The sequence below is a fragment of the Octodon degus genome, unplaced genomic scaffold (genome assembly GCF_000260255.1).
Source record: "Octodon degus isolate 3935 unplaced genomic scaffold, OctDeg1.0 scaffold00034, whole genome shotgun sequence".
NCBI classification, from domain to species: domain Eukaryota; kingdom Metazoa; phylum Chordata; class Mammalia; order Rodentia; family Octodontidae; genus Octodon; species Octodon degus.
The window spans coordinates 7689469-7703968 of NW_004524610.1; the positions used below are offsets into that span (position 1 = coordinate 7689469).

At 47.2% G+C, this 14500-nt stretch overlaps 1 protein-coding gene across 1 annotated transcript in view; it reads left to right on the forward strand.

Annotated features, from left to right (window-relative positions):
• Positions 1-14294, forward strand: part of Rnf217 (ring finger protein 217) — a 100821-nt gene extending 86527 nt beyond the window's left edge. Inside the window, exons 5-7 of the mRNA XM_023714217.1 lie at positions 10214-10415; positions 12051-12122; positions 13413-14294. Coding sequence (XP_023569985.1) covers positions 10214-10415; positions 12051-12122; positions 13413-13483 — 345 coding nt within the window. The 3' untranslated portion in view covers positions 13484-14294. The remainder of the gene's footprint in view (positions 1-10213; positions 10416-12050; positions 12123-13412) is intronic.
• Positions 14295-14500: the final 206 nt, after the last annotated feature.

The following is a 14500-nucleotide window of genomic DNA, read 5'->3' on the forward strand; positions in this document are numbered from 1 at the left end:
CTCTCTCTCTCTCTCTCTCTCTCTCTCTCTCTCTCTCTCTCTCTCAAATAAATAAAAATTAAAAAAATGTATTTATATGAACTTAGTTATTACCAGCTAAATATACTTTATAAGTAAAGTCTTTCTAAGTAAGTTAAATTTAAAGCAAATAGAGATTTAAACTTTTGTTAGAAATATAAAAGTCTGTTCAGCTTCATGATAAAATTTATTTTTGAGACAATGGTTAGGTTAGATATTAAAATCTGAGGTAAGAAAGACTTGCTAAGTTAAAATGAGACTCCAACTCTGTACCTAAAAGTAACAAGTGCTGAAGGATACACTGTAGGGCCTGCCAGATGGCTCAGCGTACTAAAGTGCCTGCATAGGTAGGCCTGGGGACCAGAGTTCGATCCCCAGAGTGCCCTGCTGGCCCCGCTCCTGGGGAGCACTGAAACAGGGATTGAGACTGGACGTGGTGGCACGTGCCTGTAATCCCAGTACTTGGGAGCTGAAAACAGGAGGATCAGTCACTATGAGTCCAATCTGTATAGTGAGCCTCTGTAGACACTGTACTAAATACATAAAAAAGCATATGCTATAAAACCAATAAATCAGTGCCAGTGTAGGCAATTTCATACATACATAAACTTCATCTTAAAAATGTTAGCGAACCTACTAATGGTTAGTGCCTGTTTTTTTAAAAATAATTTTGAAAATATAATAATGGTTTTTTAAAAAATGATAATTAGAAAACACATACTATTTTATTTATCAACCTTACCATTTTAAATGGAAATAGTACTTTTTAAAATTTTGTGTTGCAGTTTCTTTTTTCTTTTTTGGTGGTACCAGGGACCTTGCACTTGCCAGGCAAGCACTTACTCCGCTGAGCTGTCTCCCCGGCCTCAATTTCATAGTTAAAAAATTAATCAAATAAAGAACACTCCTTATCGTTCATTAGATGATACAGTAATTTACCACCAATTAAAGAAACAAAGTAATATTTCATTGTTTTCTTTTTTTAGAAAAATAACTACCATGTCATTTTGCTTAACAGCTTTTTTAGAAACTTAAATAAAATATGCAATTAATTTATCAATAAATGTCCTAGGTAGTAGTAATAACCCCTGATAGATGCTTCTAAAGGTCTTAATAGTTTTAGACTTCAAAATTAGAAATCCTTATTATTTAATATTCTAATAGCATAAAGCTAAAATTAAGAATATTTCAAGAATGTAGGTAAGAACTTTACAAGAGTGATTAATGAGCTAGTCTTCTAGCTATTCATGAAAAAATTTAATATTACCCAAGAACAGTCATTTTGCTGATGTTATAATTGATCAACTTTTGAGGTCTAGGCCCATCATGTTTTTCCATGGTGAAGTCTCAAATTATAAAACCCCATTACCGTAGGAACTTTTGAGATACAGGAGGACATTTCAGGCCTTTTGATCTGATGAGCTGAAGCAATTGTAAACCAAGAAGAAGTGAAAATTAAGAAATATGCATTATTTCGATCCCTGGTACCGCATGCCATGCTGTCCCCCCCACCCCCCGCACGCTGACCCGGCCCCGGAGACCTTGCATGGTGGCGCACGCCTGTAATCCCAGTGCTGGGCGGCTGAAAACAGGAGGATCACTACGAGTCTGAGCTGCGTAGTGAGACCCTGTACCAAATACAGAAAAAAAACTTTAAAAAAGAAATATGAATTATATATGTGAAACATTGTCACTTTCAAAGTATTTCTGTAGCAAATGTGGCAGTATATTAACCTTAATTAACGTGGGTGGTGAGTCTGTGTTACATTGTTATTGATACTGTTTTAAATGTTGAAAATAGTTCATGATTCAAAATCAGTAGGCTGTAACCAGGAAGCAGGAAGACTGTATCATTGCAGCTTTCTGTAACTTACAAAAACAATATACAACCTATAACTTTCAGGAACTCAGCTGTTTTGAGCCTTTGTTTCGCTTTGTTGCTGTCTTTTAGTATTGCTTTTTCTTTTCCTTTGGCCGATCAGCCCACCCTGATGGCGTGGGCGTGGCTGGTGTGGCATGTGGTGCTGGTGGTTGAACCGCGGTCCCCTGCACCTGCCTAAGCTTCCTACAGTAGTAGGCGCTTTAGACTGCTGTCTCGCCAGCACTTGTTTTTTAGTATTTCTCAGAGTGGTTTGCTTTTCGTTAAATCTTGTAAGTTATAATGGAATTTGTCAGATGTCCTCTAAATTATCTTCTTTGAATGTCAGATTATAGAAGTGGTTCCGTCCATGTGGATGTGATGGGTGGCAAGGGAGCAGGTTAGCTGGCTGGGTTTCCGCCGCTCGCCACCCAGCTTGCTCTCGCATGAACTCTCGCTTCCATTTCAGACCTTCACAAGGCCTTGAGTAAAGGTGCTTAATTGGGAGCTCACATTTTCTTAGGTTGGCTTAGACACATACGATTTTTGAACTAGGGGATAATTAAGTCATTTGTTTTACTCTAATATCGGTGTAATCCTTATGTTAGTGATGGAGCAGTCCCTTTTCTATTTTGAAAAGAGCTGCCAGGGCTGGGATGTAGCTCAGTGATGCCGTTTTCACTGACAGTGCCTGGGTCCGGCGCTGTTTCTTCTTGGCCTTCGCACAGTGGAGATCACACAGTGTTGTCCACCATCCAGCGACACTACGGTCGGTCCTCATTGATGCTGTCTCTGCGTGTTTGTCCCTTGTAGTCCTGAGAGGTGATCCTGAGCGCCCGACTTCCAGGAGCCATCCTCGTCCCATTCATGATCTCTGGTGGAAGTTGGAGCTGTTACACAGTAAGAAGGTGACAGTCTCAACACCATGTAGATTGCTCGTGCCCTTTAACTCACAAAAGAAAGTTGTGGGAAAGCGTGGCTACCCTCCCAAGCCATGTGACCGTTCCAAGGAGTTTAGGTAACAAAAGGCAGGCAAAGAAAGTTGGACATGTTCATTCGTGGTTGTGGCGCTTGTCACGATGTTTCGTCCTCTTGAATCCGGTCACGTGTGCACTGCAGGCACGATCGTCCTGATCCGGGGGGTCTGATTTGCGCCTCCTAGAAGGAGCGCATGGAAGCTGTCTGTATCCTCTTGTTTGAAGCGTGCTGTGCAGCCTGCAGTTAGGGGGCGGCAGCGCTGGGGCTGGGGCTGGGGCTGGAGCTGTCCCAGCTCATCGATGTTATGCAGTTCTTGAGCTGTGAGCTGCCTGCCGCAGAGCACATGCAGAGGCTGCTGGCTGCCTCCAAGCAGGGCCCACCCAGGAAAGCAGCTTTCCCTCGCTGTCACGTGAAGTCCTGAACCTTGGAGCAGTCTGTATTGCTGCCTGTTTCCTGGTGGGCCAGAGTCGAAGCATTCATTGGAGAAGAGCCTGACAGCATTGTGGCGAACGCTTCCAGGGATACAAGCTGCGCTGCATGCAGTGTCCTGCCTATTTTCATGACAAAAAATTAATAGTGCCCTGTTATCATGGAATCAAGTATATAATGTGAATACATGCTACGTTTTATTTTTCAAAATAAAGAGCCAGCCAAATAGCTCAGTGATTAAAGCTCCTGCAAGCAAGCACAGGGGCCGGGGATTCGATCCCCAGGCCTGCCGTGCTGGCCCTGTGCCCCAGGGTGTGCTGAGAGGGCAGTTGAGACTGGGCATGGTGGCGAGTGCCTGTAATCCCAGATCTTAGGAGGCTGTAAGCAGGTGGATCACTATGAGTCTGATCTAGTAGTGAGACCCTGAACACCCTGTAGACCCTTCCCTAAAATACAAAATAAATAAATGAATAAATAAATAAATTAGTTTTCCTACATATAGTAAAGTAGAAATAAGTGAAAATATTTTAATGTAAGGATAAATATTCAACTTGTAAATAATTAGTATGACATCAGAAAGAAAAATGAAGCAGTCAGACTTGTTCATGTTTGGATTTAAGAAGTCTTGGCATATACTTCAGATACCTGTCCTTTCTATTTAAAATACTATCAAAATCCATGCCTTTATATTTAAGATTTTAAACTGAAGACAAATGTTTATAGATATTGTGTATGTATTTACATACTGGTATGCATGTCTTGTTATAGTGCAAGAAAATTCATTGTTCATTAAAACCATGTAAATATATTTGGGGTTTATGTATAAAATGGAATTAGATTCTAAGTACAGTCAGTCCTTCCACAGTTAGCACATTGGTCATACGACTGAACGAGTCACTGCATGGAAAATCATGCAGGCATCACTTTGTGTTTGTCTCTTTTCCTCCTTGATACTGGGACTCCAACTCAGGACCTCGCGCTCACCAGGCAGGCCTGTGCCCGTGATACGTCCCTGGCATCATTTTGTGTTTGTGTGGAAGTCGATTTGGGTTCTGAGTGTAGATCTTCTTTTTTTTTTTTTTTTTTAATTATTATTTTTATTTATTTGTGTGTGTGTGTGTGTGTGGCCAGCTCAGCCCACCAGGGGGCTTTGCTAAGCTTGTTCTAAATAGGTGCTTTAGACCACTGAGCCATCTCTCCAGCCCGTGAGTGTAGATCTTCTAAGCAGGCCTTCACCACATAAATGTCGGGTGCAGGAAGTGCTGTGGGAAGAGCCCCTGCTGTGCTGTGTAGAGCCCAGACGTCGCCTGCCAGCCACAAGGCCAGCATCCCCACCCTGTGGCAGTGCACCTCCCCTGACAAAATGAGACCAGGCGAGCGCCCAGCCAGAGGCTCTCACGTCTGACAGGGTTTCCGACGGGTGAGCCCCGTGTGCCGTGGAGCCAGGGGCACGCTTGGGCCAGAAGCTAGAGGCCCGTGTTCTGTGTGGGTGATGTTGGGGCCGGTGCTGCTAACAGATCTAAAAGACTGATCTTCACTTTAGGGGGTTTAAGAGAGTTGCTTTTTCTTTCTGCAGCAGAGCCGACTTAGCATTCAGAACAGGCTGGAGTGTGGCTCAGTGGCAGAGCTGTGCCTTGTGGCGCCAGGCCCTGGCTTCCATCCCCCGAGGCAGAGCCGGGCACCCGTTTTGCTGAAACAGCACTCATTTGGCAGGACCCAGAGGCCTCTGCAACTGTGGGTGGGACATATGTCCAAGCGCCTACTCAGCTTCTCCGCCTTCCTGTAGACCTCTCCAGTGCTCTCATCCCTCCTCCCTGGGTCAGTCTTCTGTGGCCCCGCTCTCAGTAAATAACAAGCCTTTGCCTCCCACCCAGCCACTCTGTCTCACCCCCGCCCCCTACTCAGCAGTTAGGCTTTGTCCCCTGGCTGGTGGGTTAAATTCCCATTCTCCCCTCACTGCAGCACACCCTCTCCCAGGTATCCGGTGCTGGACAGCCTTATCATTCTCGCTGCAGGATTTTCCCGGAGATTCCTGGCTGGTTTCCCTCCCCTCTCAGGGTCGGAACCCAATGGCCACACTGAGGCCGCTAGGTGCAGCGCAGCTCACGCTGTGGCCGCTCGGAGCTCTGCAGCTCCCAGGGGGCAGAACCAAGCCAGTGCTTACAGTCCCCCTGCTACCTGTCACCACCTGGCCCCCTGTACCCTGTGTATACTCATCTACTTCCTAACCCTGCTACAGACCCGTTGCACTCCGGGCTGTACATCAGGCTAAGGCATGGGCCCTTCTCGGAGCCCCAGCTGTGCCGTTTCTTCCAAGACCTCATGGCTGGCAACCTCACTTCCCACAGCCTTGACTCATACTCGGCTTCTCTATAAGCTGTTCTTGGCCAGCTTATCTATAAGGTCAAACCATTGTCCCCTAGCTCGGAGGTGGTGTCGAGACAAGATAAAGGCTGCGCCGTATCAGCTACGCATTGCACCATATTTAAAATACCGGGCATATTTTACAGACATCAGAGCAGAGACTTCCACTGCCTTTGTTTTGAGTTACTCTAAAGAGCAGTTGCTGGGCGCTGAGCCCTGCGTGCATAATTGCTGAGCAAGTGCATCGCAGTTCTTCCTGGGCCTCTTGGTGTGTTGTAGCGTCCTGTAAGAGGTTCCTGGTGCAAGGACATCTGTTGGGGAACTTGGGTGCGCAGCTGGTGGAGGAAGGAGAGGATGTCCTGGGTGACCACCCAGAGGCTCTGCCCAGGAAGTATTGGTGGCCCGGGGAGCCCTGGCAGTTTGTGGTTCCCTGAGCTTAAGGTTCTCAGAAACGGGGAAAGAGCTGGAGAAGCAGACAGCAGCTTGACCTTCGCACGCAGCACAAGGAAGCAGGCTTCCCCTTCGACTGGGGCTCTGAAAGTCATAAAGAGGGGACGTGGGGTCAGCTTTAGGTTCTAGACTGGTTGCTGTCACGTTCAAGAAGGGCGCTTTACATAATCTGGGGAAAAACCATGACAGTGACAGCTAGGATAGTGGTTGGGGTGGATAGAAGGACTAGGAGGCAACGTGGGCTGAAGCTGTGCAGCCTTGATGATGTTGGCTGGGGAGCTGCGGGGTGGGGCAGAGCAGGCTTGCTTTGTTGTTGGGTAGAGGACAGCGGGGTGATGCTGACTTGGACTTTGCCTACTTGGCTTTGGGGTGGCCATAAAGCGTGTGGGTGCATGCAAAGCTGAGGAGCAGGGTGCAGTGGGGACACAGAAAGACGCGTGGTGGAGGAAACATCACCCAGGAGCCTGTATGTGACCAGCCCTGGGCAGGACTAGGGATGGAGAAGACTGGGAGTGTAAGGGGATCAGAGGGGAACCCAGAAAAAGATGTCTGCAGGAGGACACAGAGGCCAGGGCGGAGGCAGAGATTGATGAAGTGACATTGAGAGATGCAACACAATAAAACTTAAGCAGTTCATTGGATTTGGCAATCGCAGGTTCGTGGCCAGCTCTCATTTCTTTTAGTAAGTGTTGGGTGTATGTTTTGTGTCAGGATCTAGGCAAGTTCATTTAATAAAATAATGAAAAGACACACATGCCCTACCCTGTGTAGACCTTGCCCGTGGCAGGTAGGGGATTTGAGCAGAGGAATACAGACCTTGCAGTTGTGAAATATAAAGTAATGGTTAAGTGAAATAAACAGGACGCTCAAGCTTAACTGTCCCATGGTTTCTCTTATAAGAAACCTAAAGTACAAATAAAGATCAGAATAAAAGATGGACAACAGGAAGTAGAGATCTTTCTGGAAGGGGGCAGGATCAGGAGATAGAGGGGGATAAGAGGAGAGAAGGTGGTGTTCTGCGCTTGGACCGGCGCCACAGAAGGCTGCTGCGCACATGGGCCGATGAAAACCCTGTGAAGTAAACGACAAAGCATGCAAGAAGTGCAGCCACAGGGCTGTGCTGGCGCCTCGTGTCCTGGCTTTACAGGTAGAGTGCCGTCGCTCTTTCTGGCGCCCGTTAGCTGCTGAGGGGGCGACTGTCCCTGCCCTAGGAGGCCCTGCCGAGCACGCTGCCTGCCACCTCCTCTTCTCCCTGGCGTCGGGGCTCCTGAGTGTATGGGCTCATGCATTTAGTGGGTGCCCATCTGCACCAGAAGTACACGAAGGGTGGAGCTGTGCAAGACGTTATTCAGGAGCAAGTAGCTGTTTGGAGAGAGTGGGAGGCACCTGGGTGTCTCCTAAACGTGGGCCTGCGGCCTGCTGGGAAGGGCCTGGGGCAGCAGAACAGCGAGCACGTGTGCTCCTGAAAAGCTTGGGGACATGGAAGGGTGAGGTGCTCATCCGCCTGGGACCCCATGGGACCAGAGGACGGATATACTAGGACGGAGGTGACGGCCCCACGACAGCCATGAGTGTGCGTGTGAGGCGTGAGTCCTGCGCTGGAAGGCTCCAGGGCAGCTGCCTGGGAGGTGGGGAGTCCCTGTCCTCCAGCCTCAGGACTTTGCACCCCAAGAGTGAATCACAGGAACTAATTGGAAACACACATGAAATCTCTGGTGTCAGTCTTCAGCGTCACTGTAGGAGAGGCCCAGTGATTGGAAACTGTCCTCTTAGTGGTATTACCTCAGACAGACTTCCACAACAGAGCGACGGCTTAGGGTTCCTTCGGGTTTCTGTTTCTGGTAACTACTTCTGAACAGCTGGCTTTTCACTGGTCTTGGCCCGGCCTGTGGCCCCTGCTGTGGCAGTGGAGAGTTCACTTCATTTCATTCATCCCCCTTTCTTTCTTCTTCCAGCTCTTAGTTCTCACTAGTTTTATTCTCTAAATAATGTAGTTTAACTCTTTGACTCTATTTCCTGTTAAGTGGCAGGTTTATTTCTGTATTGGAAAATGTAGTATCATTTGCATTTCGATCTAATGTCATTGTTAATGCTTTGGGGTTTTTCCCCCCTAAAGTTGCCTGTATTGAAAAAACAGTTGGGCATTTGCATAATCCAGTGGATTGCGAATGCGGGGTTGTGTTTCTTTTCCTGTGAGATCGGAACTCCCTGAGTGAGAGTATCTCGCTCCCACTCAGTCCTCCTTCATGCCATGTCCTGTTGCGGCACTCGTGTGCCTTTTAGCCTGTGTTTCCTGATAATTCTCCTCGGGTTTCTTTTCTCCTTGGGGAGCATCGAAGTACCCAGGTGTTCATCGTGTTGTGACATAGCTCCTCAGGAATTTCATTGGCTGGTTGTGGTCTGTGGTTACTCGTGGCCTCCCTACAAGCGGCGTTTATGTCCACAGCCTCTCAGCCTCCAGCCCCAGCCCACTTTTAAACACAGTTCACTCCACAATTCCAAAATCCTAAGATCCTACTGGCTACTTCCTAGGCCTTTCTTTCTTGGTTTATTCATCTATCTGAGCAGTCAGTACTTGCCTGTAATATGTTGCTCTCTGTTTGTCACTTCTTTGAAATTGTCACAGTTCCCTCCAGACTCCTTGGACAAGCAGGTAGCTGGGTAGGTGGTTAGCTGATGATAGACAGACAGGTACATGTGCACATGTATTTTCCAGAGGAAGATGTACCGCTTCTTTGGGATTTGCTCCATCTTGCCACCTTGGGTTTCCCTCCTCACAAGGTCTCCTTTCTTTCCTGGATGATTTGATCCCATCCCCATAATCGTTGACCAGTTGTCTACAAAATACACTTCCACCAGAGCTCACAGACTCACACTGCATTAGGCGGAGAAAAGCGTAACTGCAGATGAGATACGAAAAGTTGTCACCTCTGGCCCAAGCTTCGGGAACAGGAGCCAGACAGATGCTGGGGGGTCTGACTCTTGTGTTTGCAGCTCGGGAAAGCCTTTGCTGTGGCACAGCTACCAGGCAGCATCATGCACAGAAGCTTAGAGGAGAAGATAAAACTTCTGAGCAAAAGCTCATCTATGTAGATCTGCACATACACGCACACGTATGTAGGATGTATGTGCTCCACTGTGTGTGTTTATCATCACAGTGGGAGGGTGTCAGGTGCACTCATTGGAAACAGAGGTGAGGTCAAGCCACACCCGCCTGGGGGAAGCAGGGTGGAAAGACCACGGGATCCCGTCCGTTCTCCTGAGGGCTGGCCGGTGTGCCCACAGGACTTTTCTTTTGATGAGATAATGCTGAATAATGTGCATTAATTATTTCTCTAACTGTGTGCACACAGGTGAGCAAGGGAGGCTGCAGCTGTACACAAGATCCACGAGAACTCTGTATTTCGAGAAGCAGGGATGGGGTTGTGCTGTCACCTGGGGGCTCGAGACGGTGCGGGAAAGGGCGCCGAGAAGGGCAGTCCTTGTCTCATGTGGGTGCAGCCTCAGCTGCGCGCAGCTGCACGGTGCAGAGAGTGGTGCTGGCTGCCGGGAGAGCATTGCAGAGAGGACCTTGTAAACACTGTATTTGCAGAGGGAACTACAGTTAGGAAAGAAGTGCTCCCACCAGCACGTGCACTTCTGCTGTCACGCGGCCTTAGCAGAGAGATTGCTGCCCCTGACATTTCCGGAGGAGTCACGTGTCCCCCTCTCGAGGAATCCTCTCCCATCTCTCTGTGTTCCCCAGAGTCATTCCATCCTTGCTGATTGTAGCTTAAAGGAAATACACTGCCCCGGCATCGTGCATTGTCTCCTACCCGCCGAGTTAGGCATGTGTCAGGAAAGGCAGGCGAGTCTCCCCTGGAACATGCGTGCTTGTGTGCCGGTCAGCACGAGCCAGCACCCTGAGAAGGTGAAATGTTTCTGCTCCTGCATGCACAAGAGCGTTAGGAAACTCGAGTCTTGGAGGTTGTGATGATAAGCAGACCGACAGCATTGGGCGAGCCACCCAGGACGTTCCTTTTGGTGAAATTGTAAGTGTTGTTCCTAAAATGTGCCCGATTTCACTTTCTAAGAACTGTCATGGCCCTCTTCTCTCCGTCTCTTTCTCCGACACAGATCCACATCCAGAAAACTGAAGGGTGTGACCACATGACCTGCTCACAGTGTAACACTAACTTTTGTTATCGGTGTGGGGAGAGATACCGCCAGCTCCGGTTTTTTGGAGACCACACATCAAACCTCAGCATATTTGGATGCAAATATCGCTACCTCCCAGAGAGACCTCATTTACGGAGATTAGTGCGAGGGTCAGTCTGTGGTGAGTGTCTGACCTGCTCGTGGGAATGGGGATCCTCCCTGAGAGTGGATGAAGTAGCGGAAGTAGAATTTGGATTCGGAGCACTTGCTGCGTGCCTGCCGGGTATTCTCCTAGGGCCTTTGTTCCAAAGCAGGAGAATTCTTTCTTTCTCTTTCTCTTTCTCTTTCTCTTTCTCTTTCTCTTTCTCTTTCTCTTTCTCTTTCTCTTTCTCTTTCTCTTCTCTTTCTCTCTTTCTCTTCTCTTTCTTTCTCTCTTTCTTTTTCTCTCTTTCTCTTTCTCTTTTTCTTTCTCTTTCTGTTTCTCTTTCTCTTTCTGTCTTTCTCTTTTTCTTTCTCTTTCTGTTTCTCTTTCTCTCTTTCTCTTTTTCTCTTTTTCTATTTTTGTCTCTGTCTCTGTCTGCCTGTCTCTTCTCTGTGTGCCTGTGTCTACGTGTGTCTATCTGACTCTCTCTCTCTGTTTCTGTGCCTCTAAAAAACCTTGATAGCTTCTCAGGTGCGGTAGCTTGCACCTGTCAGCCCAGCTATGGGGAGGGTGAGGCAGGAGGGTTGCTTGAGCTCCAGAGTTTGAGACTGGCCTGGGCAGTATACTAAGAGCCCCATCTCAGAACAAAGCAAAATCAAAAATATTTTTAAAAATTGAAAATATGAAACCATTACTCTTTGAAGTTTCTGAAGTGCTCCTGTGTGACACTTGGTAAGAGGAACAATGTCTCATTGGCTTTTGTTTGGGTAGCACCTGGGAGCATGTTTTACACACAGCTTCATTTCATTCATGAGCTACCTGCAATAAGATGTAGCATGGAACATGGTCCCGAAATACCAAGAAGAAAAGCTAGCAGGGCCAGCTAGATAGCTCAGCAGATTAAAGCGCCTGCTTAGGCAGGTGCAGGGGCCGGGGTTCCATCCCTGGCCTGCCCTGCGGACCCCACCATCTCAGCCCTCTGATGGTACTCGCTCTCCACAGTGGGCATAATCACCGGATGTGGCCCATATGGACTAATAAAAGTAAAAAAAAAAAAAAAAAAGTTAATGTTATTTAATTACAGCACTGAAATAGTACATATGATCGGGAGTGAGCAGTTTGAAAAATGTGTGTGCCCTAAGCCGGCTTGGGAGTATGTGTCGGGCTGAGGGATTTCCTCCATCCGACACCTTTGGTTTCCCTCCTCACAAGGTCTCCTTTCTTTCCTGGATGATTTGATCCCATCCCCTTAATCACTGACCAGTTGTTTACAAAACACACTTCTACCAGAATTCACAGACTCACACTGCATTAGTGGAAGAGATCTAAGACAAAAGCCCCAAAACAGTTGTTCTTGGTAAAATAAATTGATCCAATCACTTTGTAATATTCTCCTTTTTAATTACTTTGGAGTATTCTTTATAGATAAAGAATAAGTGATTTGTGAGGTGTTTGACACAGGTGCACACAACTTCAGTGGTTGGCCCTTGGGACAGTCCCTGTGAACGTACAGGTGTGCACCTGTGTTCGATACATTTCTTACAGAAATGTGGCCTTCGTTGTAATCCAGCTTACTAAAAACAAGCATTTGTTGTGGTATTGGTATTAAAAAGCCTTGCTGTAATTGTTGGTAAATTCATTTGGAGGCTCTTCATTTTTTCTTTTGTTTTCCAGCTGGAAAATTATTCATTGCACCTCTAATCCTGGTTTTGGGATTAGCACTAGGGGCCATAGCAGTCGTAATCGGTAAGAAACTCATCGTGTGTCTGAGATTGGGATCTCCGGGCGTCGACAGTGAGAGTCTGTGTAGTAGTGGGAGTCATTCACTGACCCAAGGTTTCTCTCCCGTGTGTGCTCGAGACAGCCGTCCAGTCTGGGATTTGTAAGTTCAGGAGAGCATGTGGGTAGAGGATCTCTTTGACACCTCTTAGCTCATGGATACTTGGATTTGTGCGTGTTCTAAAGCATGACTGTGTTAGCCCACTTGTAATACTGGGCAAAGGCATCTCGTACTTTACTGAAAAACTCAAGTGAACTAGACTTCAGTTTTTTAATTCTGAGCTCAAGCTGGACCATCAGAGAGGCTGTCTTACACCACGGAGTGTTGTAGGTTTAGGGAAAGGTGTCCTGCATGAAAGGATACCTGTGATGTACACAGGTTCAGATACCCGCATACACTTACACATGGAACAGTAGAAACCTTACCAATAATTTGCATAGTTTTGTGCATACAGGCATATTAAAATATGTATTTCGAAGCAGCACTTTCAGATCTTAGCATGCTTCAGAGTAGCCACAGTGCTAGTTAAAGCCTGTTACTGCCCCAACCGTGCCTGCCTAGGTATGAGTATGGCCTGGGAATCTGCATCTGTAGGAAGTTCCCAGGCGAGTGTTTTTGTAGTCCTTGGGCCCAAGGCCCACACTTGGACAGCGGCTGCATCAGTGACCATTCTGTATAGCAGGTGGGACTTTTTTGGCTAAAATGATTCTTGTATGTGAAATATTAGCCACTGATGCCTGGGTAGGGCGGAGAGAGCTGGAAGGTGCCTGATGGTGACACTCCTGCAGTGGGTGGGACTTCAGGGAGTAGCTGCTGTTATCTGTAGGGCACACAGAAGAAAGTGAGGCCCCGGGGACACCAAAAGCCACGAGGACGGGCCCAGGCCTGGCACGTGGCCCCACAGTCCGTGTTCTTCGGTGAGAGCTTACACTGCCACGGCGGAAGTGTGTCATGTGCAGCCTGCGGGAGGTGCGGCCCTAGATCGTGGGGCTGAGCCTGAGGTTTGGTACTTTGGAAGGCCGTGTTGTTCCATATTTAAACTGGTGTCAATGGGGATGTTAAAAAGAAAGAGGAGCAAAACAAAGTACCCGAGGCATTATAGAATAAATGCATGTCCGATGTCTTCCCTCTCCCCTGTGCAGTGCGAAGTAATGATTATTTTAAAGAGTTTACAGCTAAACTGATGTGGAAATTTGCAAATATATGAACCTGAATGCCTTTGTGCTTGGTTACCTGTCTTTATTTTTTATCCCTAGGTTTATTTGTATTTCCCATCTATTGCCTTTGTAAAAAACAGAGAAAGCGGTCACGGACAGGCATGGACTAGCGGAGTGCAGATGACCCTCCCCTCCCTGCCCAGCAGCCCAGCGGGGCAGCCACGTCTGTGAGTCACCCGGAGCCACCCCAGAGCCTTCTGTCACCGTCTCCGTGGTCCTCTGTGGCCGGCCACAGCACTCTAGCTACGGTGCACTCCCAACATGGTATCCTGCCCTTCCCTAAACAGATTGCTGCTTTTTAAAAATGGTCACTTTCATAAACTCTACGTTACCTGTATCATAACTCTGACCTTCGTGGTTCTTGGAAGAAAATATTTTATTTAAGAACCAGTTCTCCTCAGAATTGTTCTGAGGGCACGCCTCCCGAGCGCTGCTGGGACTGTCTTTGAACCCTCAACCCTCCGGCCTGTCCATGCGTGAAATGTGGTGTGGATAGTGACGTCCTGTCTGTCCCCCCGCAAGCGAGGCCACTTTTCAGAGCGTACAAGTTCACTGAAAGTGGCCATCCCCGTTCTGGCCTAAGCAGTAGTGTTCCTTCAACCTTCAGAGCCTGTGATTGCTAAAAAGCTCCATGCCCGCAAGGGAACTAATGAAACTAAAGTCATGAGAAAGATCAAGAGTCACTAAGTGTGTATGTGTAGGGATTGGGATATGTTTGTACATAAGTGTATATTAAAACTGAGCTCAATAACCTCGTGCTTATCTCCATGCCTTTACGCTACTTTTCCACACTTTCATGGACCTGTTTAGAGGTGATGGTTCCGTTGGGGCATAATTTGGGAATGGAGTAATTAAAGCTAGTGTAGATAGATAGCAGGCCGTTTCCATGGAGACCCTTTCTACGGTAAACTGAAAAAAAAACCAGGATGCTTTTAGGAAATTCTCAAGGCCCAAATAGTCTCTTCGTATTTCTCTTAGCATAAATGCTGTCCTGTATGAATAAATATTTCACATGAGATTATTTAATCCAGAGAACAAGTTTGCTGCAGCTCTACGCCACTATTTTTTTTTTTTTTAATTACCAACTTATAATTCTAGAAACTTCACTTTAGGCCAAGATTTTAAAT